Raw genomic sequence first — 21832 nt, 5'->3', positions numbered from 1 at the left:
AATATACTGCTCAAAAAAATTAAAGGAACACTTTTTAATCTGTGTATAACATCAAGTCAATGAAACTTCTGGTATATTGATCTGGTCAGTTAAGTAGCAGAGGGGTTTGTTAATTAATTTCAGCTGCTTTGGTGTTAATGAAATTAACAGGTGCACTAGATGGGCAACAATGAGACGACCCCCAAAAGAGGACTGGTTTAAGAGGTGAAGGCCACTGACATTTTTCCTTACTCGTCTGTTTTTTCACTAGTTTTGCATTTGGCTACGGTCAGGGTCACTACTGTTAGCATGAGGTGATACCTGGACCCTACAGAGATTGCACAGGTAGTCCAACTTCTCCAGGATGGCAGGAACATCAATATGTGCCATTGCCAGAAGGTTTGCTATGTCTCCCAGCACAGTCTCGAGGGCATGGAGGAGATTCCAGGAGACAGGCAGTTACTTTAGGAGAGCTGGACAAGGCCGTAGAAGGTCCTTAACCCATCAGGAGGAACAGGATGAGCACTACATAAGCCCTACAAAATGACCTCCAGCAGGGCACTGGTGTGAATATCTCTGACACAACAATCAGAAACAGACTTCATGATGGTGGCCTGAGGGCCCAATGGCCTCTAGTGGGCCCTGTGCTCACTGCCCAGAACCATGGAGCTCAATTGGCATTTGCCATAGAATTCCAGAATCGACAGGTCCACCACTGGCACCCTGTGCTTTTCACAGATCAGAGCAGTTTCACGCTGAGCACATGTGACAAATGTGAAAGTGTCTGGAGAAGCCATGGAGAACATTATGCTACCTGTAACATCGTTCAGCATAACAGGTTTGGTGGTGGGTCAGTGATAGTCTGGGAAGGCATATCCATGGAAGGATGCACAGACCTCTGCAGGCTAGAAAACGGCATCTTGACTGCCATTAGGTATCAGGATTAAATCATTGGACCCACTGTCAGACCCTATGCCAGTGCAGTGGGTCCTGGGTTCCTGCTGGTGCACCTCATGTGGTGAAAGTATGCAGGCAGTTCCTGGAGGATGAAGGAATTGATACCATTGACTGGCCCCCGCGCCTGACCTAAATCAAACAGAACACCTCTGGGACATTATGTTTCAGTTCATGTGACACCGCCAGGTTGTACCTCAGCCTGTCCAGGAGCTCAGTGATGCCCTGGTCCAGATCTGCAATTTATATTAGCTGTGCAATGTTTTTGTTGATTTACAGGAATAGTATAAAATATACAGTGCCATAGTGTCAAAAATACAAAAGTATTCAAACCCTTTAAAATTGCTGCTGGATTACAAATGTAGATAGTGTAAATTTTCCATTAGGGTTGGCTTTGTGGAAGGGCTGCAATTTAGATCACATGATGAAAACCTGATAAAGCACACAAATTTTATTAAAACTAAACAAAAATGGTTTTGACATGAGAATTACTAGGTGAAGAGGTGCACTATGATAAAAGCAGACAGTGTTGAATGACAGAGAAGAACAGTTCTTTTTCCTAACCTCCTTAGTGTTAGACTCGAGTGTCACTCTTGCTGTAAAAACCATGCTAAAAGCATTAGTCCAAAGTGTCACTTGGCCAACAGTATAGACGCGTCTCGTGTAAAACCCAAGGATTACTCAGGCTGTAAAAGTGCCAACAGAGTGTTACCTGGGCATCGGTGTAAACGCGTCTTCTCCTAGCCTCAAAATGCCGTCTCATAAGAAACGCCTCTCATCAGCAGTGATGACAAAGTGAATCTGTCTTCAGGCAGTGAAACTGAAAGTGACTCTGTGAATCACATGTATGCAGTGCGCTGTTCATATTATTGATCATTATTATACATTCTACACTTTTGAATTTGTACTTTTAGTGTTTTGCACATTTTACAGTAGAAAGATGAGATTTAATAAAAAATTGTCATTTTTCAAGCCAAAAAAAGCAATGCTTTTTACAAGTTTTCTTGAGGAAAAAATGTAATGCTAAGGAGGCTACAGAAGTGGAAGAAAAGAAATGGTGTTTGTTATATGGTTAATTTTTTTAAATACATTCTCAAGTGTTCATCTGATAAGTGTGCAACTAAATAGCATCCCTGAGTAATGTCTTTTTTCTATTGCTTTCTCTTTGCAGATTTACAAAAGCATGGCAACACATCTCAGCCTTCATTTAGCCAGACCTCAAAAAACCGTGGTGCCTTATTGCAAGAGGAAAATTCAGGCAGTCCTCTGTCTAAGATCATAAGCGTATCCGACTTTTTGCATCATTTTGGGGTACCCGTGGTAAGTCTAAGCCGGATAAGGGCAGATGAAATCCTCAAGTGGACAAAGCTATCGGGAAATGCATATGATTGCCCGTTCTGTTGCAAAAGTACCAGACGCAGGGATTTTTTCCTACATCATCTGAGAGATCACTTTGGAGAGATGCCATATTGCTGTTCAAAGTGTGGTAAGCGATTTTCTAGTAAACGTGGGCTCGACCAGCACAAGACGGCGCACAAACCAAAAAAAAAGTATAGCTGTGCTGAATGTGAAGTGAAGTTCACGACAAAAGGCCAACTTCTGCAACATCATGCAATGCATTTTGATGGAAAGGAATGCTACAAAGATGAATATGGGAAACAAACGGCATTGACCGCTCCTCTTCGGCTGCAGCAGCGAATCCCAGCAGGAGAGCAGTTGTACTGCTGTACCGAATGTGGGAAAAAGTTCAATTTAAAGATACATTTTTTGTTGCACCAGAGAATCCACCAGGAGAAGCCGTTTTGCTGCATTGAATGTGGAAAAAGCTTTGCTCAAAAAAACAACCTTGCCAATCATATATGCTCTAAAACAAAAGACAGCGATCACTGCTGCAGTGAATGTGGAATAAGCTTCTTTAATGAAAAAGCTCTTCGGAGGCACAGGCAAGTTCATCTGGTAGCAGAGGACCACAGCTTTAGTGAATGTAGCATAACTGAAGACACTAAAAAGGATCTGCTGAAGCCTGTGAAGTTTCACAAAGCAGAAAGTGGGATAACTGTTTCTAACAAACATAATCTTCTTGAAAACATTGAAGGTCACAAGGCTGCAAGTGGTCATGGCTGCAACGAAGGTGACCTAACAGTCTCTAACAAAGATGATCTTGTGAAACACATGAAAGTTCACAAGGTAGCGGAAGGGTATGATTGCAGCAAGTGTGACGTCACTGTCCCTAGAAAAAAAGATCTTTTGAAGCACATGCAAGTTCACAACACAGCAAAAGAATACTGCTGTAGAAAATGTGATGCAAAGTTTTCATACAAAAAAGCTTTTTTGAAACATGCCCAAAGCCACAACGTGAAATCTGGATATCCCTGTGCTGACTGTAACATAACTTTCTTAAAAAAAGTGCAACTTCGAAAACATGCAGAAGTTCACAAAGTGGAAACAAATGGTGATTATTGCTGCAGTACCTGTGGAAAATCATTCAGTTTAAAGATGAACTTGCGGCGGCATCAACGGGTGCATTCTGGGGAGAAGCTGTACTGCTGTAACGTATGCGGGAGTAAATTTCTTCGGGAATGTAGCCTTCATACTCATCAGTGTGCACATGAGCGCGAAAAGATATTTTCTTCCACTGAAAGTGAGCCGACATACACTTTCAAGGAGACTCCGAAGGAAACTGAGAGCATTCAGGATGGAGTCAAATCATCAGGCTCTTCTGTTGACTCCAAAAACAATACTGATAACAAAAGTGACAAAGAGTAAGAGTGAGCAGCTGTGAAGATGAGGTGCACCGTTATGTGTAAAGATAAGTGTGTTCAGTGATTTCCTGTACTAGGAAAGCTATCACTGTATAGACAGGAGCAGAATAAGCTAAAAACACATACATGAAGATTGTCTCTTCAAACTCATATGTGGTCTAGTAGGGTGCTAAGTGCTGACCTGGTATGTTGTTGCACCTTATGGTCACTTAATGGTCAGAAATACTGCATATGCTTTGTAATAATCAGCATCCGGTAGGAACCTTCAGTTAACACCACTCCTTGATTAGAATTGCAGCTATATTGAAATATTTTCAGTAGACAGTATTTTTAGCACCCAGCCGGTATAGTATGTTCAGTAAATCAATATTAATTGAAAAGGAATGAAATGTGGAAAAAGTTGGCATTAACAAACTGACACTCCAGAGGCAAAATATGATGAAGCATTTATCTACTTCAAGCCAAAAAGTCCTTCCAAAACTTCTGCAAAGAAAACCAGTCCGAAGGAGTGGTGGTGGTGGTGGTGGTTGTGTTGGTAGAAATAAATTTGGTATGTGCTTTTGTTAATTTTGCACTCTTGACAAGCAGGCTAAGTGCCCAGAAGGAACACTAGACGTCTTTAACCTTGTGTAGGTGACTATAGGAAAAATGGCATGACCTACATATTTGTAAATAAGTGAGAGTATCCTAGCTCCTAAAATAATCAGTCTGCCTGCAAAAATACATTGCTGCTTGAGACTGGGCCTGCATATTTTGTCAGCTTTCCCAAAAGTGGATAATGAAACCCTTAAAAACGTGACTTATAGACGCATGCTTTATCTGTTTTAAAGATGTGCTGGTGATCGTGCCATTAGCAGTATAACAGTAGCTTCAGCTTGGTTACTCCTAATAAATAAAGTCATCAGATTCAAGAAAGCAATTAAAAAACAAAACAAAACAATGGACAAATAGAATAGAAAATGAAGTACTAAACCATTGATGTAAAAGTGACATTATTATGCTGGTTTTGGGATGCCTAAAATAAGAGGAATTGAAACACGTCTTTGTTGATGAGAAACTGGCAATCCCACCACAAACGATGTGGAAAGACACGAAAGTAAGAATCCTGCTGATGCCAAAGGATAGATTGATTGTGCCTGCAATTTCAGTAGGCTGCTAAACTCTTCCTCAAAAGAAATAATATAGAGAAAAACAGAAGAGCACATTTCAGCGCGTTACAATTTACCCCAAGATAAAGAAAGTGAAATGGAAAGAAGACGCTTGTAAACCATTTGGATTCAGCAGCTAAAAATATGGCGTATTCATGAAAGAATAATATCTTAAGTCAAATGAGGGAAACCTGATTTCTGCACAGTTGGCATCTATTTCATCAAATGATCTTATCAGTTTTAATTTTGTTAAACAAGAGGCTTCAAAATTCAAGCCTATTTGTATATCAACATTATAATGTTTTTTTTTTTTTTTTAACTTTGCAAGACATTGACGATATGAAAATTATTGGTTAGCTATTGGCTAACAAAGCAAGTAAGATCAGCTCAATGGCCTCGTTTTGTTTGTAATTAGTTTATAATTATGACTACATTTGTATTGACATACCGCTATTGTAAACTGCTCAAACTGTAACCTTCAGAAAGCAAGAAATCTTCAAGTTGGCTCTTTCTGATTTTTGTCAAGGCATTTCTTTGTTTATTTTTTATACATTAGAAGTTCTTAATGTTTTATAATAAAACAAAAATAGTAACTGTTACTGAAATTTTATCAAACAAATAAGCTTTTTTTTTTATAAATTATCTGTGACAAAACACTTAAATGTGGACTAAAATTATAACCAACATGTAAATGGCATGCTACAAGTATTTTGTTAGCAGATAAGTACACAAAAAGCGTTCACTAAGATTTGGAAAGCATGGCAGCGGTACAATTGGAGAATGAAAACAGTCCCTTTGTTATGTCTGCGCCATTTTATTAACGGACAAACTTTTGTTGGGGAGGAAAAAAAGTCAAAAAAGAGCCCCTGTTGGCTGAGAAGGAATGGGTCTCCATGTTATATATATATTGAATTATGATTCAACAAGGAAAATCTAAGTATCACTAACAAACAAAAAAAAATGTGTAATATCTCTCACTGGGAGAAGTAGATGGATGGTGTAAATATTAGCAAGGTAAGAATTGCATGACCTCGTTTCCTTTCCCTTTCATGAAGTCGTAAGGCACTGGGACTTTGGGTGTAATTTGGTTTTTGCTACTTAAAAGTATTGACTGAAGGCAGCAGTTATTCATCAGGTCTCCTGTTACGTGAAACATTTATCCCATTGTAAGGGGCTTTCAGAATAGCAGGCAGTGTAGGTTTGTAGCTGAGGAAGTGGGCTGTAAACTTCAAGGCCGCTGACGCAACTCCAAATACTGACTCGCTGTGTGACTTTGAGCACGTTACTAGGGATCTGCACTGGCATTTGGACGGTTGCCAGTTCAAATCCCATAAATGCCAATAGGGACTCTGCTCTGTTGGGCCCTTGAGCAAGGCCCTTAACCTGCAATTGCTGAGCGCTTTGAGTAGTGAGAAAAGCGCTATATAAATGCAAAGAATTATTAATCTTACCTGCGTTCCAAAGGGGGGGGGGGGTGGATGTGGATCTGTAGATCCTAGACATCTTAAGAGGTACGTGTTGCGAGATCTTGAAACGCGCATCTCAAATTTTTTTTTGTACAGATATTGGAAGTGCCTACGAAACACCAGAGATGACAGGTTTGATGTTAGTTTGAAGCCAGTCATGCCTCCATTAAAGGGAACCTGAAGAAACCTCTTATTTCATTGCACCATCAGTAGGAAACAAATTAGGGCTTAGTAGCTTTCGGGTCTCATCACATGCTGTCCTGTTAAAGAGTTAATGGTCGTGTTAACTCCACAGAGCTTAAACCCAGAAGTAAATCAGCTACTTCTTAGTGTTAACCAACTTGTCTCCTTTTAATTAGGTGCTGAATTTTAACCATGAAGTTGATTACAGAAGCAGAGTGTTCCCAGACTTATTTAAGTGATGGGTGTTGTGAGAGTTCCTGGAGGATGAATGAAACGTGTGTCTCTATTGTTTTTTTTTTACGGATGTTGGAAGTGCCTACGAAACACTGGGGATGACAAGTTTTATTTTATTTATATGTCAGTCATGCCCCCCATCCAAAGTAACCTAAAGAAACTTCTCTGGCTGTTTTCATTGCACCAGCAACAACGGACGATTTAAAGCTGTGACTTTGGAGTCTCATCACATGCTGTCCTGTTGAACAGTGAATGGTCGTGTTTACTCTTTACTCTAGAGCTTAAATCCGGAGATAAATTGAGTTATTTCCTTGGTGTTGACCAATGTGTCTCCTCTCAATTAATTAAGTGCAGAATTTTAGGAGGAGATGATTTAGGGCTGTGTGGCTTAGCAGATAGCTTAATGTTATTGGAAAAGAGCTTCATATTTACTTGTGATGTTTACCCCTAGGTCAATGATAAAAGGGAAGGGGTCCAATCTAATGTTGTTTGCTAGAGAGTTCACTGGAAAGAGCACACTTTTGTTCAAATTAATTTGGAGTCCAGAAATCTTTTGAAATTCTGCTAGTGCAGTTAAAGGCTACAGGCACAGAATTTTGTGGGTCTGATATATATACGGTACCATATCATCTGCATGTAGTGATATTTTCTGTTCAGGTCCTTCTCTGAAAATCCCCTTTATCTCCGATGCATTTTGACAGTAGACAGCCAGTGGCTCAATGGCGATTGCAAATAACAGTGGTGACAAAGGGTTCCCAGTGTCATTTTAAATGCTTACTAGTTGTGTGATTTTTTTTTTTTTTTATGGTAAAGGACGTCCGAATCATCTCACTGTAGTATCTGCTCACGGTTGTGTTTTCTTTTTTGTTCTTGAAGTTTCTTGACTGTTAATAAGGTGATGCTGGACTGCATTAGTGGGATCACAGCCACCTTTTATTTTCGTGTGACTGTTTTTAATTAGGTTCCTATTGGTAATTACTTTTGACTTAAGGATCACACTTTTGTTTCCCGTTCACTTTACACCTACTTTATTAATGACTGTAATTTTGATTGTGCTGTCTAGCATGAGACAAAGATATCTCCTTATCCAGAACTCTATGCGTGTTACATTCAGGGGTCAGTTTACTTTCAGGAGCTCAACCCCACAGATACAGCGTGTCCATTAACTGTCTAGTCCAGTTTTTTAAGCAATGAGCATTCTGATATCTTGTCCTATCATGCAATTTCTCATAATAACACTAAATAATAGAGTGGTCTTTCTTTGGTTATGTTATCTGTAGAGAGCAGCTGTCTGGTGTATAGCACACGGGTGAGGTCTTCCCTTGAATATTGCACACAGTTCTTTTGTACTGAAGAGTTCTGTCTGCACAGGGAGGGTCGCGGCTTTAGTTCCATGTTTCATGACATGCTAGATGTTCTTGAAACACAAAAATAAGTCCGCTTGCAGAGAAGAATCCAGCCATTAATGACTGTGGATTATTGAGATGGGTTCCTCTGCAGAGCCCTGCAGGTCTGCTGGACAGCCAATTGGATTGCAAGTTTTTGTCACCTGGTTTACTTCAGATAACTCCCCACCCACGGCCCTAATCTTAACCATAGTGGAACTAGGTGTTATCACTGATCTATAATATAAAGCAACAACCTACTCAATGGAGTGAAGCTCTGGGGGTCCGCAGGTACAGTTTATTGGGATTATTTGGAGATCTTCATGCGAATGACTTAACTGACAATTTTCAAAGAGACCACCAGGGGACAGTGGAGGCTAAGAGCCTTATTTTTTTTTTTTCTTTATTTCGACTTATTGTATTAGGAATTTGTTAGTTTTCGCATACCCCTTGGGGTCAGAGCGCAGGGTCAGCCATTGTACAGCGCCCCTGGAGCAATTAAAGGTTAAGGGTCCTGCTCAAGGGCCCAGCAGAGTAGGATCTCTTTTGGCAGTGACGGGGATTTGAACTGACAACCTGCGGAATACCAGTGCAGATCCTTAGCCTCAGAGCCACCACTCTGCCTTTTCCTTAACTACCAGCTTTAAATGCACAGAACAAGCATCCATCCGTTTTCTTAACCTGCTAATCCAGGACAGAGTTGTGGGGCAGATGAAGCCAATCCCAGGGAACATCAGGCTTAAGGCAGGAACAATCCATGGCCAGGATGACAATGTGAACACACGGAGACATCAGGGCAAACTGAGCATCACCATGCAAGGAGCACCCAGTATGTGAACCCCGGTGTCCTTACTGCAAGGCAACAGCGCTACCACCGTGTCACCCACACAGATCGACCTCAAGCTTTTAGGATAGTCAGAGCTCACAAGGATCTGCTTCTTATGGTCATGAAGGTGACACACAGAAAATGAGCACAAACTTATCAACCATACCTCCTGAGCTGCATATTCTCCTCCATTCTGTAAAAGATAAAAATGAATAAACTTAATGAGTGAGACTTAAAAGACCCCCAGTTCAAATATTGTACCTGCAGTTGTGACGCGTTGTGACTTTTCTGCAGAAGAAGAGCGCCGCATTACTGAGTGAGTAATCACGTGGTTCACCACAAAACATCGTCTCTTCAGTTCTTACTCGCAATTTTAAATTACTTTCATTTTCCTCTTCTGTAATCTTGAAATTTATCTGCATTTTTCATGGTTTGGTCAAATTCCCCTTCAAAAAATCCCCTTCTTATTAGACAGCAGAACAATGGTCTGGGGTGCCAAGTGCAGATTTAAAATGGATTTCTAGAATTAACTACCTACGGGCCCTTGGCTTTGAATCTGTGTGATGTCTGATGAAGATGAAACGAAATTATTTATGTTTATTATGAGTGGATGACCAACCAGTGAGATTTCTGCCCATGTTCTTGTGTCCACCAAAACATATAAGTGACTGCTGCTGGTGTACATTTGTGTGACTGCAGTACAATAAGACACGTGCCTGTCATTGTAACTGTGGTGCCAGCTAGTGGCACATCTCCTGTTGGCATTTCTAGTTTCTGGACGTCAACTTCATACGACGTGTTTGCTTGCCACAATCTGGATGGTCGTTTGATTATCAGAACTTTTGATTTTATCTCCATTCAGCCCTCAGCCTGCTTGTTGTTCTTTGTGAAACCAGGCCATGCTTTTCAGGTCCTCCATGATTTTTGTGATTGTGTTTTGCCTTTAGTCCGTCTTTCATTCTTTTTTATTTATTATGTAGACAGACCCTCTTCTTTACCATGGTGTCTCCTAATTTTGGCTTTGCTGGCTGTCCTTTTCATCATTACTTCCAATGGCTTCTGAGTGCCAACTGTCCCAAGTGTCAGTGACCCTGTAAGAAAGTAACCAGAAACAAACTGTTGTTAAAACTGAGAAACCAGAGTGACACCGAAGGACTAAACTTCTGTTAGGTGACGTGCTGTCCATTTCACTGGGCCCTGTTCCCTCTTTGGGGTTTTTACAGACCCCTTTTATAAAGCAAAACGCTAGGATTTGAAAAATGTTTACTGCGGTTTGCTGTTGCTATTCGGTTTACATGAACAGATTGTTACGAGCGGATTTCGTCCCCAGAACAGCCGGGTCGCCTACGGAGTCCCCTTTGAGTCGTCCGGTGTCGCACATCACTTGGGAGACGGAACAGAATTATTTATGTTTATTATGAGTGGATGACCTACCAATGAGATTTCTGCCCTTGTTCTTGTGCCCACCACAACAAGGATAACAAAGGGTCGGTGAGCAGCTCTGGAGAATACGCGCAGGAGGATAAGTGCCACTTTCTAAACGGAACCCCCAGGTTCAAGCCCCCATACCCACCATATTAAAATGTAGTTCCAATTATTTCTTAATTGCCGGTTTACATGCAGTGCCCTCCATAATTCAATTATGTTAAAGACTTGTTGCACGTTGCGCCATTGCATTAGCTTACCCCGATAAAGTGGCCAATTCAATCCACCCACTATACTGCCGGCCTGCCCAGTCGTATACGGAACCATTTTATTTAAGGGGTCCGCTGACCTGATAAGCCGCGGATATAACCCACCAGTGCACGCGATGTTCGAGTATAATTGTGAGAAAAGGGGTCTTACAATAGAAAGTAGCCTATTTATTTGATGAGCTTCACAATACAACTCATTGATAGATTACACTGATAAAGGAGACGGCAGTGCGACAACGTGAAAAGAGAGTGACCCGAGCAGGCCACCCGGTTGAAACAGACCGACAATCCCGGTCAAAGTGGCGGCCCTGAGCTCAAGCCCAACCTCCACCCCACAGGATTCACCTCACATAACATGCAAAGTGTCCGTTTGTTTGTCGCATTCGCCATTCTGTCAATGATATAAAAGATTTCTTCTACGCTCCAGCCGGAGGATTAGCTCACCGAGATAGACAAGACGATTCTGTAAAAAGCGGAGGTGCGGGTTCGAGCGCCGACTCCTCCAGCCGTGAAAAGGAGCCAGCCCATTTCTTTAACCTGTAGCTAACATTAAATGCATCTGTTCGCCATAATAAATACTCGGGCTTGGTAGCTCAACCTGGTGGACCACTCATGCATGTTAGAAGAGTGTGGGTTCGCGTCTGCCCCAAATAATAAGAGCAACTGAAACGGAGAGCAGCCTCTTTATTTGTTGTGGACGCCGAAGAGTTAACGGTATAAATGATTTCTGTTCCGTTCTTCAAAAGGGGACCCCGTGGTGGCACAGCGAAACAAGCAAACGACCTCCTCACCCAAAGCCGAGTCGGCTCCGCGATCGAGACCGATCCATGAGCAAAGGGGGCGCCCCCGAGTCGAAGAGAACGCAGAAGAATGACGATCAGCAAGACACTCCATTTTATCTGAAGCCTCGACCCAGAGATAGATGAGTTGCTAAAAGTGCCGAAGTTCCGCAGTGATAAGGACCCACGCAGTAGCTCTGCAGGATAAACACCTCCAGACCCACCAGCCAAGATGGAGCAGGCGACGGGTACGAATCCTCTCTTTACCATCATCAGAAGAAAATATGACCTATAAAGGAAAACAGGAGCCAATATTTACTTTTAATAATCATAATAACAAAACCGAGCATTATGCAATTTTAAAGTAAGGTAAATCCTAACAACTACAAAAATATAAATTATAATTGTACATTTTAATTATATAGCGCCTTTCCCATGCTCAAAGAGTGTTACAGGAATTTAGAAAAAGCAACAGGGAAAATACAATATTAGATTCAAATTTATATCCACGTAAAACACTAAATAAAGATAAATACTAGAAAACGAGCTATTAGCGAAACAAACGGGCTCGTCGGACTGAGTGTTCTCTCCTTTGTCAAATTTCTTGTTCTTATCTTCTCTATTATTAATTAACAAAGCAGAAGATCCAGCCCGCTGCTTCCCAATCAGCTCATCCTTGTTTACTGACTCATTACCATATGTTGTTGTAAAGCGCATATCAACTGCAGGCCAATTCAAACACTTTTTCAAATCCTAGCGTTTCCCTCTTTTATGCCTTTTTTCCCTCGTTTAACAGCAAGTGAACGGTAGCGGAGTTCAGCGTTTGACTGGCAGCCAAAAGAGGCGGAGCAAAAACGCCCTTTAGTCCAACATCCAATAGAATTTAGAAGCGGACAGAAAGTGGCGCCCGTTCCTCGAATCTCCAATAGGCTTCGAAGATGGACGTATAGAAACGCCCCTTTTTTCTCAACGTTCAATTAAACTCTGAGCACAGAGCGCGCAGCACTCACTGTACTGCCACATTTGACTCTCACCGCCTAGTGCTCCTTATTTAAAAATAATAGCATATGCAAAATTCATATCGCAGTTTGATAATTTCTTTATATTCTCGTGTCAATCTTTTTTAATAGGCCTAGCAAAAATGCTTTTAAGTGACCTAACGAAAATGCGAGGTAATAATGAGGACACTTCAATTAAAACTCCATCTGAAGGACACTTAATTTGCAGGTCTTGCCATTCCTCATTTACTACTTCTACAAACTTAAGAAGACACGAAAGGCATTATCTAACAGAAATGAACCCATATTTTGCATTAATGTGGAAAATGCTGTCTTTTTCACTCCAAAACCAAATCAAAGGTGTCAAGGTTCCAATTCATGTAACCAAATCATCAACCTCACAGATGAAGTGGCAGACTGCAGAGATTTCATGGCTCTAGCACAGAGAAGTGGGCAACCTGGTGTCCAGCATGAACACTTGTGTCGAGTTCCCTCTGCAGATGCTCACACTGAGGTCATACAGACCGCGTTGGAGGAAGGGCTCATTTCTAGACCAAGAAGAAATGAGTGTACTGTATTGATTTAAATAATGCAGCATCCAGGGAAGGAGCATGTGCAGTGCACCCTCTTTTCTATGAGAAGTACGACTGTTCAGGGAGATATGTTTACTTCTCAGTATTTACAGGAAAAAAGGAAGCCTGGAGTTATTTTGGATGGACGACGGTCACATTTGACATGAAAACAAGGAAGCGGTGGTGTCTTTGTAAATGTTCAAAACAGCTGCCTCACTGTCCTTACATTTACTTGTCAATGTGGTGGCCTTTCCTGACCCCCAATCCTTGACTACCCTACTCATATCCTTCTTCAATATATTGATACCCCTTCTGTCCAAATGTAAGCCATCACAATGGGACAGGTGCTGTCTGAGTCCCAATGTCCCATTAACTTTTACCTGTCTATCCTACTCCAAGGTGTTACCTGGATGGCTGGGCAGCACAGGAAGACCTTCAGAGAAGTCCACCTTGTCAATTCTACATTTGACTGCAGAGCAGATAACCTACCTTCATTTGTGTTATTTGTTCCAACATGGACAATGAAATGCTGATCCATCCCCACTCTGGCCACCCTTTCGGGGCATTCCCCCACCTGTGGACCCAGAAGACAATACACCGGACAACAGTGTCTGCTCCCGGAGCAAGCCTGCATTTCAATACCTCTACAGACTAAGCCCACCACATACAGTACCTGCCTACCACCTCCAAGTTTTCAGAGTCACTGTCCAGTTCCACAAGTTGCTGAAAACAGTTTGAAATTTCCAGTTCTGGGGTTGATTCACAAGAACAGAGTGCATCCCTTACTTGCTCCGATGTCTGATTGTGACCCACCTATAGCCCTACCTTAAATCAAGAAGGACGGACTCACCCAAGCCAGACTACAAAAGCTCCGACATCAAACAGAACTTGCAGTATATTGGCCTCATAATCCAAATTTGTATTAGCTCCCTTTTTAATTAAAAAGTGAATCTTGATTTAAATTAAGTATTGCAGTTACTTAACACCTGTAATATTCCCTTCCCTTGACTGCCTGTGTCTTTATAGACTTTCTTTCACTTTGTCCTGATTGCTTATCTAGATGACGGTTTTCCAAACCTGATGCCCCTTTTCACCTTTTCAGTTTCACCCCCCAGTGCTGCCCCATACGCTGTATTTAAAGAATATGTTCCTCATTATGAATGGATGCTTCTGCTCTCTGTCTTATACCACCTTTACGGAGAATCTCTGTGTTGTACTTTATTTTAAAATGATTTCTATGGAGAAGGATTGATTTGTCATTGTCCTGTGACTCACTCTTTATTGTGGAGACTTTATCAGAAGGCCTCAAATCCCACAGACTTTCCAATCTTTATAAGGTTTTGCACTTTAGCATTTCTCTCCCTTCCTTGCCTTTTTGATTTCCTGAAAAGAGACGACTAGAAATGATGACTTGACCAGAGACGTTTGTGTGCTGCCTGAAACTACACACCTCACATTTATTTATAATGTCACATGGTTATGATTTGCAAATATTCACATTATACTTTGCTTCCATATTATTTTTTTTTATGAATATCATCAAAAATGTATTATTAAATAAGTAACTTGACTCCTGCTTCTTCTTTTATTGAGTCAAATTGCCTGAGGTTATAGATGTAAAAGTGCAAGGGGAAGAAGTGCTAAAGTACAAAAGCTGATAAAGTGTATGGAATTCGAGGCCCTCCAGTGAAGTCTACACAATAAAAAGTACAAAAGCAGAGTCACACAGCACTCCACCGAAACAAAACAAGGACTTGTCAAGTAACACCTCACAAAAGGAGTGCATACACAGCACACTTTGGTCAGCGGCTGTTGTATGTAAAGTGCTTTATAAATAACGTTGACTCGACTTGACTTGACATATTATCTTTATACCAGCAAGCCCGCGATTCTCGAAAGAATCGCAAATCCAAGAATGGCAATCACTTTCTGTTCCTTCCGATACTTGGAGGGATGAAATATCATGGAGGGTGGTTGCGTCCTGGGAAAGTTCATTTAATTAAATAAACGTATTTGTACTAAAGTGGTTTCTTTTTGGAGCTGTGACTCATCTGGTTCTGGTGTTTCAGAAGCGCGTTGTAGGCGCCTTCGTTTATTGTTTGTATCCATGCAGTCTCTTTTTTGTTTTTCTATGGCTGTGTCATCAGCGAGAAGTCATTTGCTGACAGCGGCGGATTCGCATGCTGAAGTGACCATGGCGGCGTATCCGGTGCGGTGGTGTGGGCGGTCGCGTTCGGGCGGCTGTACAACCTGGCGTGCACGCTTTACCTCAGGTTTAGTTCACAGGACGTAGCCAGGGTAAAGTTTTCATTTAATTAAATAAACATATTTGAACTAAAGCGGTTTCTTTGTGTGGGTGTCTTCGTTCATTGTTTTTATCCATACGGGCTCGTTTACAGGTCGTAGCCATACAGGCTCGTGTTTGTATTACTAATCGTTGTGCTCCTTCCATTTGGAGCCATGACTCCTTTGCCTCTGCTGTGTCAGAAGCACGTTGTGGGCGCGTTCTTCCATACGGGCTCGTTTTGTATTTCCGTTAGTTGAGCTCTTTCATTGTGGAGCCATGACGTCTTTGCTTCTGGTGTGTCTGAAGCGCATCGTAGGAGCCTCCGTGTATTGTTTTTATCCATGCGGTCTCGTCTTTGTTGTTCTGTGGCTGTATCGTTAGGTAGAAGTCGTTTACTGTTAGGAAGCATACTTACACACACTGACTGCTGGCACAGTGGATTAGAGCATGTTTAGTCTACAGGTTGTGTTGTTTGGGTGCCACGTACTGACTCTGGGAAGTACGGGCTCGGTTTTGTATTACTAATCGTTGAGCTCTTTCCATGAATTACCGTTATGTGATTCAAATATGCCAGACTGACTGCTGGCACAGTGGATTAGAGCAAGTTTAGTTTACAGGTTGTGTTGTTTGGGCGGCACCTACCGACTCTGGGAAGCCACTGGGTTTGACTCTGGGGCGCTGAGGTGCAGTGTGCATGCGCGTCGGTGCGTCCGCCGTCCGTGCATAAATTAAACTGTGGTTTAGTAATATAGATGTGCCATGCACTCAGGAATTCAACTTCAAATCTTTCATCGCTCACACTTTTCTTATTTAAAACTGTCCAAAATGGAACCCAGGACAAAGATCCAACCTGTGAGCATCCGCATCTAGCTCCAGTATCGCCAGGACATTTGTTTTGGGAATGCGTCAAATTGACATCATTTTGGACCAAAACTCTGTGAATGTTTATCAGACAGCACTGGGGTCTCAATCCTTCCTAAGCCATCATCAGCTGTATTTGGGGGACTCAAAGGTGGGCTTACAGCAGAGGGGACCCATAGGCCGTACCAGCCTAAACCACACTACTAGCATGTACAATTATCTTTCTTAACTGGAATACCCCCCCCCCCCCCCCCCCCAACCCACCTTGTATGACTGAGAAACTGATGTTGCATAATATTGGAAATTGGAAAAAAGATCAAATTCTTGCCTACAGGATCTGCTCGAAACGTCTTTAAAACATGTTAGGACTTCATTTTCTTTAATCTTAGAATAAGCACACATATTGTGTATAGAGAATGTGTTTTTTTCCTCTGTTCTCGGCTTTCCTCTCTTTCTCTTCGGTAGTACGGGTTCATTTTTTGTTCTTGTCAAGTTTTGTTTCATGTCTGTCCTCTTTTATATTTAAAATTTTATGTTTGTTTTCTAAATTAATTCTGAAATTATTTGGTGTACAAATTCTGTCTCTTTCTTTTATTCTTTAAATAAAATCAATTAACAAAATAAATATAAAAAATATCACGCCATTTCCTCCTCAATAACGAAACATCCTCGTTCTTATTAGTCCTTAGGACGAGGATTATTTTCTTGCTGTCCTGAAGTCTAACCGCTTGCGCCCTTCCGCGTCAACTACACGCTTTACAATTTTAACCCCATTCCATTTTCATGATACAGGCGTAAAAAAATAGCAGCAAAAAGTTTTTAGATGAGCATTAGTCAGGGGAAAGGAAATTGTACAGAGGGCTTCTGTAAACCTCTTCTTTTTTTGTCTTGTGTTTAATTGCGAAAATTACGTATTGTGGTGTGCTTGGTGTGTGGGTGTGTTTGTGTGTGTCCTGCGGTGGGTTGGCACCCTGCCCAGGATTGGTTCCTGCCTTCTGCCCTGTGTTGGCTGGGATTGGCTCCAGCAGACCCCCGTGACCCTGTGTTCGGATTCTGCGGGTTGGAAAATGGATGGATATACGTATTGTGGTTTAATGCTGTTTACGTTCAGAAGAACATGAAAAAAGATTACGTGTTAACAAGGGCAACATCCCTGGCGTATTAACTGAGTCTGTCCTGTTTATTGAAATGTGCGTCCTGTGCCATTAGGGGGTCTATACCGCACCTCAGCCCGGAGTGCTATGGAGTGCGTTAAGGCACCTCGGTAACCGGGAATGCAAGGCGAGGCATTGGCCCGTAGAATCGACACCAGCCTGTGAGCGCGCGTGTGCGTGCCATTGGCCCAGAGAAAGTAACAGTAACAGTATAATGAATACTCTGTTGCTGCAAAATAACTTAAAACACATTTCATTCGGTCTGGTACAGGACAATAAAGGCAATATAGCTTGAAAAATTGGCTATAAAATGGTATGTTATTGTAATAACGGTTGATCATATGTCACTTAGACACATTCTAAACAGTCATAACGTGGCGAAGCAACTTGAACAGAAACAAGTCCTGGGCATCTCGAAGGAGACAGAGCTCCGAGAGTCTTGACTCGCCGTGTGATTCGAGAGCAGTCTGCATGTCCTCCCGTAATTTCGTGGTCAGTCAGTCATTGTTCAACCCGCTATAGCCTAACACAGGGTCACGGGGGTCTGCTGGAGCCAATCCCAGCCAACACAGAGCGCAAGGCAGGAATAAACCCGGGGCAGGGCTCCAGCCCACCGCAGGGCACACACACACCAAGCACACACTAGGGCCAATTTAGGATCGCCAATGCACCTAACCTGCATGTCTTTGGACCGTGGGAGAAAACCCACGTACTTTTTGGTATTTGAAATTGCATTTTAGAAGCAAAAATGAAAAAACGAAAATGAAAGGAATGTTCAGATTTTGATTTTTGATCAAAGAATAAAATGAGGGAAAATAAGGTATTTTTTTAATTCTGTGGTAACAAATAGCAGTCATAAACTTAAAATTACACAACTTTTCTCGATTTATTTGCGATTCAAATAATGAATGTGTTATAGCTCAAAAAAAAAACAAAATTGACGCATTTTCGTTGTCTGAAACCGGAGGTACTTCTTCTTCTGCGCGATTTTTGGCGACACGTACGAACAGCCCTCCTCCTCACAACACATCGACTGACGGCCTTGAGTTACACTGCATGGCATCAGCAGAGGATGGATCATTACGTTGTTTTTCGGAACAGTAAAAGAGTGACACTCCGGGACGAGGACATAACTGCAGAAAAATGTGTCGCATCTTTCAGGTAAAAATATAAGCTTTGCAAACTTGGCTTCATTGATGTGGCAGTTCTTTTATGAACGTTAATGTTGTTACTTACTGTGAAGCAGCTAACATTTGGTGATTTCATTTACTAACACTAAATCTGGCAATTTTTATAGTGCTAGCATTTTGAATGTGTGTAAATGTGTGAATGGTTGCTCATTGACAAGTGTAACACATGTTAAGAAAACTTTCTGTAAATTACGTTGCTCTCCTAACATGCGTTACATTTGTGCGCACTGTTAATACTCGAAATGTTTACTGTATAGTAGCCGGTAAAAGTCAATGAGCAACCATTCAAAATGCTAGCACTATAAAAATTGGCAAACTTAGTGTTAGTAAATGAAATCACCAAATTTTATCAGTTTCACAGTAAGTAATAACAGTAACATTCATAAAAGAACTGCCACATCAATGAAGCAAAGTTTGCAAAGCTTGTATTTTTACCTGAAAGATGCGACTCAGTTTTCTGCAGTTATGTCCTCGTCCCGGAGTGTCACTCTTTTACTGTTCCGAAAAAACAACGTAATGTGAGACGGTTGTGGCGAGCGCCCTCTTCTACGCGGTGGTGTGCTGGGGAGGCAGCATTAAGAAGAAAGACGCCTCACGCCTGGACAAACTGGTGAGGAAGGCAAGCTCTATTGTTGGCATGGAGCTGGACAGTTTGACATCTGTGGCAGAGCGAAGGGCGCTCAACAGGCTCCTATCAATTATGGAGAATTCACTGCATCCACTGAACAGGATCATCTCCAGACAGAGGAGCAGCTTCAGCGACAGACTGCTGTCACTGTCCTGCTCCACTGACAGATTGAGGAGATCGTTCCTCCCCCAAACTATGCGACTTTTCAATTCCACCCCGGGGGGTAAACGTTAACATTATATAAAGTTATTGTCTGTTTTTACCTGCATTATTATCAATCTTTAATTTAATATTGTTTTTTTGTATCAGTAAGGTGCTGCTGGAGTATGTGAATTTCCCCTTGAGATTAATAAAGTATCTATCTATCTATCTATCTATCTATCTATCTATCTATCTATCTATCTATCTATCTATCTATCTAATGATCCATCCTCTGCTGATGCCATGCAGTGTACCTTCAAGGCCGTCGGTCGATGTGTTGTGAGGAGGAGGGCTGTTCGCACATGTCGTCAAAAATCGCGCAGAAGAAGACCTCCGGTTTCACACAACGAAAATGCGAATGTTTTGTTGTTTCTGAGCTATAACACTTTCATTATTTGATTCACAAATAAATCGAGAAAAGTATGTGTAATTTTAAGTTTATGACTGCTATTTGTTACCACAGAATTAAAAAATACCTTATTTTCCCTCATTTCATTCTTTGATCAAAAATCAAAATCTGAAAATTCCTTTCATTTTCGTTTTTCCGTTTTTGCTTCTAAAATGAAATTTCAAATACCAAAAAGTACGAACATACGAACTCCACGTAAGGAGGACCCGGGAAGCGAACCTAGGTCTCCTTACCACTGCGCCACCCTGTAATTTCGTGGTGTGTGCCTCACAAATCTAAAGAAGCACGATCGGCTCAATCGAGGAATCCCAGTTCGTGGTGACTGGCCTCCCCTTCAGTGTAGGACCTCAAAACAGGAGATGTCGCATGTCGATTGGATCCCTACCTTGTGACAATAAATGAACTACAATTTTCAAGTCAGTAAGGGACCTCGGCATCTGCCTTTGTATATCAAATTGGGAACCGTGGGTAGAAAACACCGTTAAGTGTCCCGTACAGCAGAGCAGGGGTCATAGAATATGGAAAGATCACTTCAAAAACATAACTCCAGATCTAACAGCTCGACCTGTCCACTGACACACACCTGTCTTCTGGACAGCGCCATCATGATAACTCAGAATTTAAGACCTCTATCTCGGCTTCGTTACTAAAAAGAGGCTTTCCTTAGTAACAAAATGAATACGCAAACACCTCACTAAAACTAAACGACATGCCTGCCATGCACATCGCATACGTCTAAGTAACTGAAACAATGTGTGCCAGTCAGAAGACTCGACATTTGTGCACTTGTTCCAGTTTTATATTTTTAAGCTCCGTTGCAGCTTTGCTTGGGCTGTCACCTCATCTTCCATGCTGACGGCTCATTCGGATGAGTTGCTTCTTTTAGCTTCAACAACCACAGGAGCGCAAGCGATGATGCAAAATTCCATCTGACTCACTTAGTGTAATAATACAGAATAATACAAAGACTACTAATAATAAGAATTACCTGTTTTGCGTTGCTGACGTAAACCGAATTCTTCTTGCTTCTGGCTTAGAAAAGTAAGCAGGTCCCGGTCGCCTCTCCTCAACTAAACTTTAATAATTTTGTAAAACTACTAACGTTCAAAGCAAAAACATTAAACAACTCCTAGCGTTTCGTCTGAGCGATCAGTGTGAAGGGGCGAAGGCGATGCCCCCCCCGCACAGGTGAGCTCGTTTTCCACTAATTTTCAACTGAGTCTGACTGCACCCAATGGGCGAAGAGGGGGCGGGAGTGCACTGCCCAGCACAAGAACCCGATAGGCTGCTGAGACTATCCAATAGGATTTAGAGGAAGTGGAGGCAGTAGCGACGGTTCTGTCAACGTGATGCGCATAAGGGAAGTCTTTTCAGAATGTAATCGTCTTTTTTGATATTAAAATTCAAATTGGTGATATTGCATGTTTTTAAAGTAGATATTAAGTTTTCTAATTCTGATATCAGCATTTTAAAATGTGACATCCGGGCTCACAAGACAGCACAGTGGCGCAGTGGTTAAGATGCTGCCTCACAGTAAGGAGTTTGCTTGTTCTTCCCGTGCTTGCGTGGGTTTGCACCCGGTGCTCCGGTTTCCTCCCAATGTCAAAAGAGACGCAGGTTAGGTGAACTGGTGACCCTACGTTAGCCCCAGTGTGTGTTTTAGCCATAAGAGCACAGCAATCTGTGTCGTATGACTGTGGTTAATAAACTACGTCAGACCTTCATCTGACAAGATCACTGAAGACTGTGAAAAATACCTTCATTTTTTCCATCATAAAACTATCCTACCATCCTTTGATTTTCTGCAGCGAATTTGGTCTGGGTCATTGGGGCAGCAGTCTAAGCAAAGACGCCCAGACGTCTCTTTTCCCTGCCACCTGTTCCAAATCCCCCAGAGGGACACTGACTCATTCCCACTAGAGGAACATCAATGCGCCAATCGAACGGGACGCAACAAATACAAATGCGTTGTGGTCGCTCGGCGAACGAGGTTTGCTGTGCGACCCGCGCGGAGGCGTTACGTGGTGAGTATAGAAGAAGGCGGATGAAGGATTTTATCCCAATGCAATTCAGTGAGAGCACGACGGTAATTAGGAGGCTAAACCTGTGCAACAAACTTTAA

At 41.9% G+C, this 21832-nt stretch overlaps 2 protein-coding genes across 4 annotated transcripts in view; one reads left to right on the top strand and one right to left on the bottom strand.

Annotated features, from left to right (window-relative positions):
• LOC114662016 (zinc finger protein 345-like) overlaps positions 1-4635 on the top strand; it is a 47837-nt gene extending 43202 nt beyond the window's left edge. Inside the window, exon 3 of the mRNA XM_028815300.2 lies at positions 2105-4635. Within this exon, the coding sequence (XP_028671133.2) occupies positions 2105-3699 (1595 nt within the window). The 3' untranslated portion in view covers positions 3700-4635. The remainder of the gene's footprint in view (positions 1-2104) is intronic.
• Positions 1-21832, bottom strand: part of LOC114662021 (myoglobin) — a 213702-nt gene that overhangs the window by 117388 nt on the left and 74482 nt on the right. The window lies entirely within an intron of this gene.

The sequence above is a fragment of the Erpetoichthys calabaricus genome, chromosome 12, assembly GCF_900747795.2.
Source record: "Erpetoichthys calabaricus chromosome 12, fErpCal1.3, whole genome shotgun sequence".
Classification (NCBI taxonomy): domain Eukaryota; kingdom Metazoa; phylum Chordata; class Cladistia; order Polypteriformes; family Polypteridae; genus Erpetoichthys; species Erpetoichthys calabaricus.
Note: the sequence above shows the minus strand (reverse complement) of the source record. Positions and strands in the feature narration are given on the sequence as shown.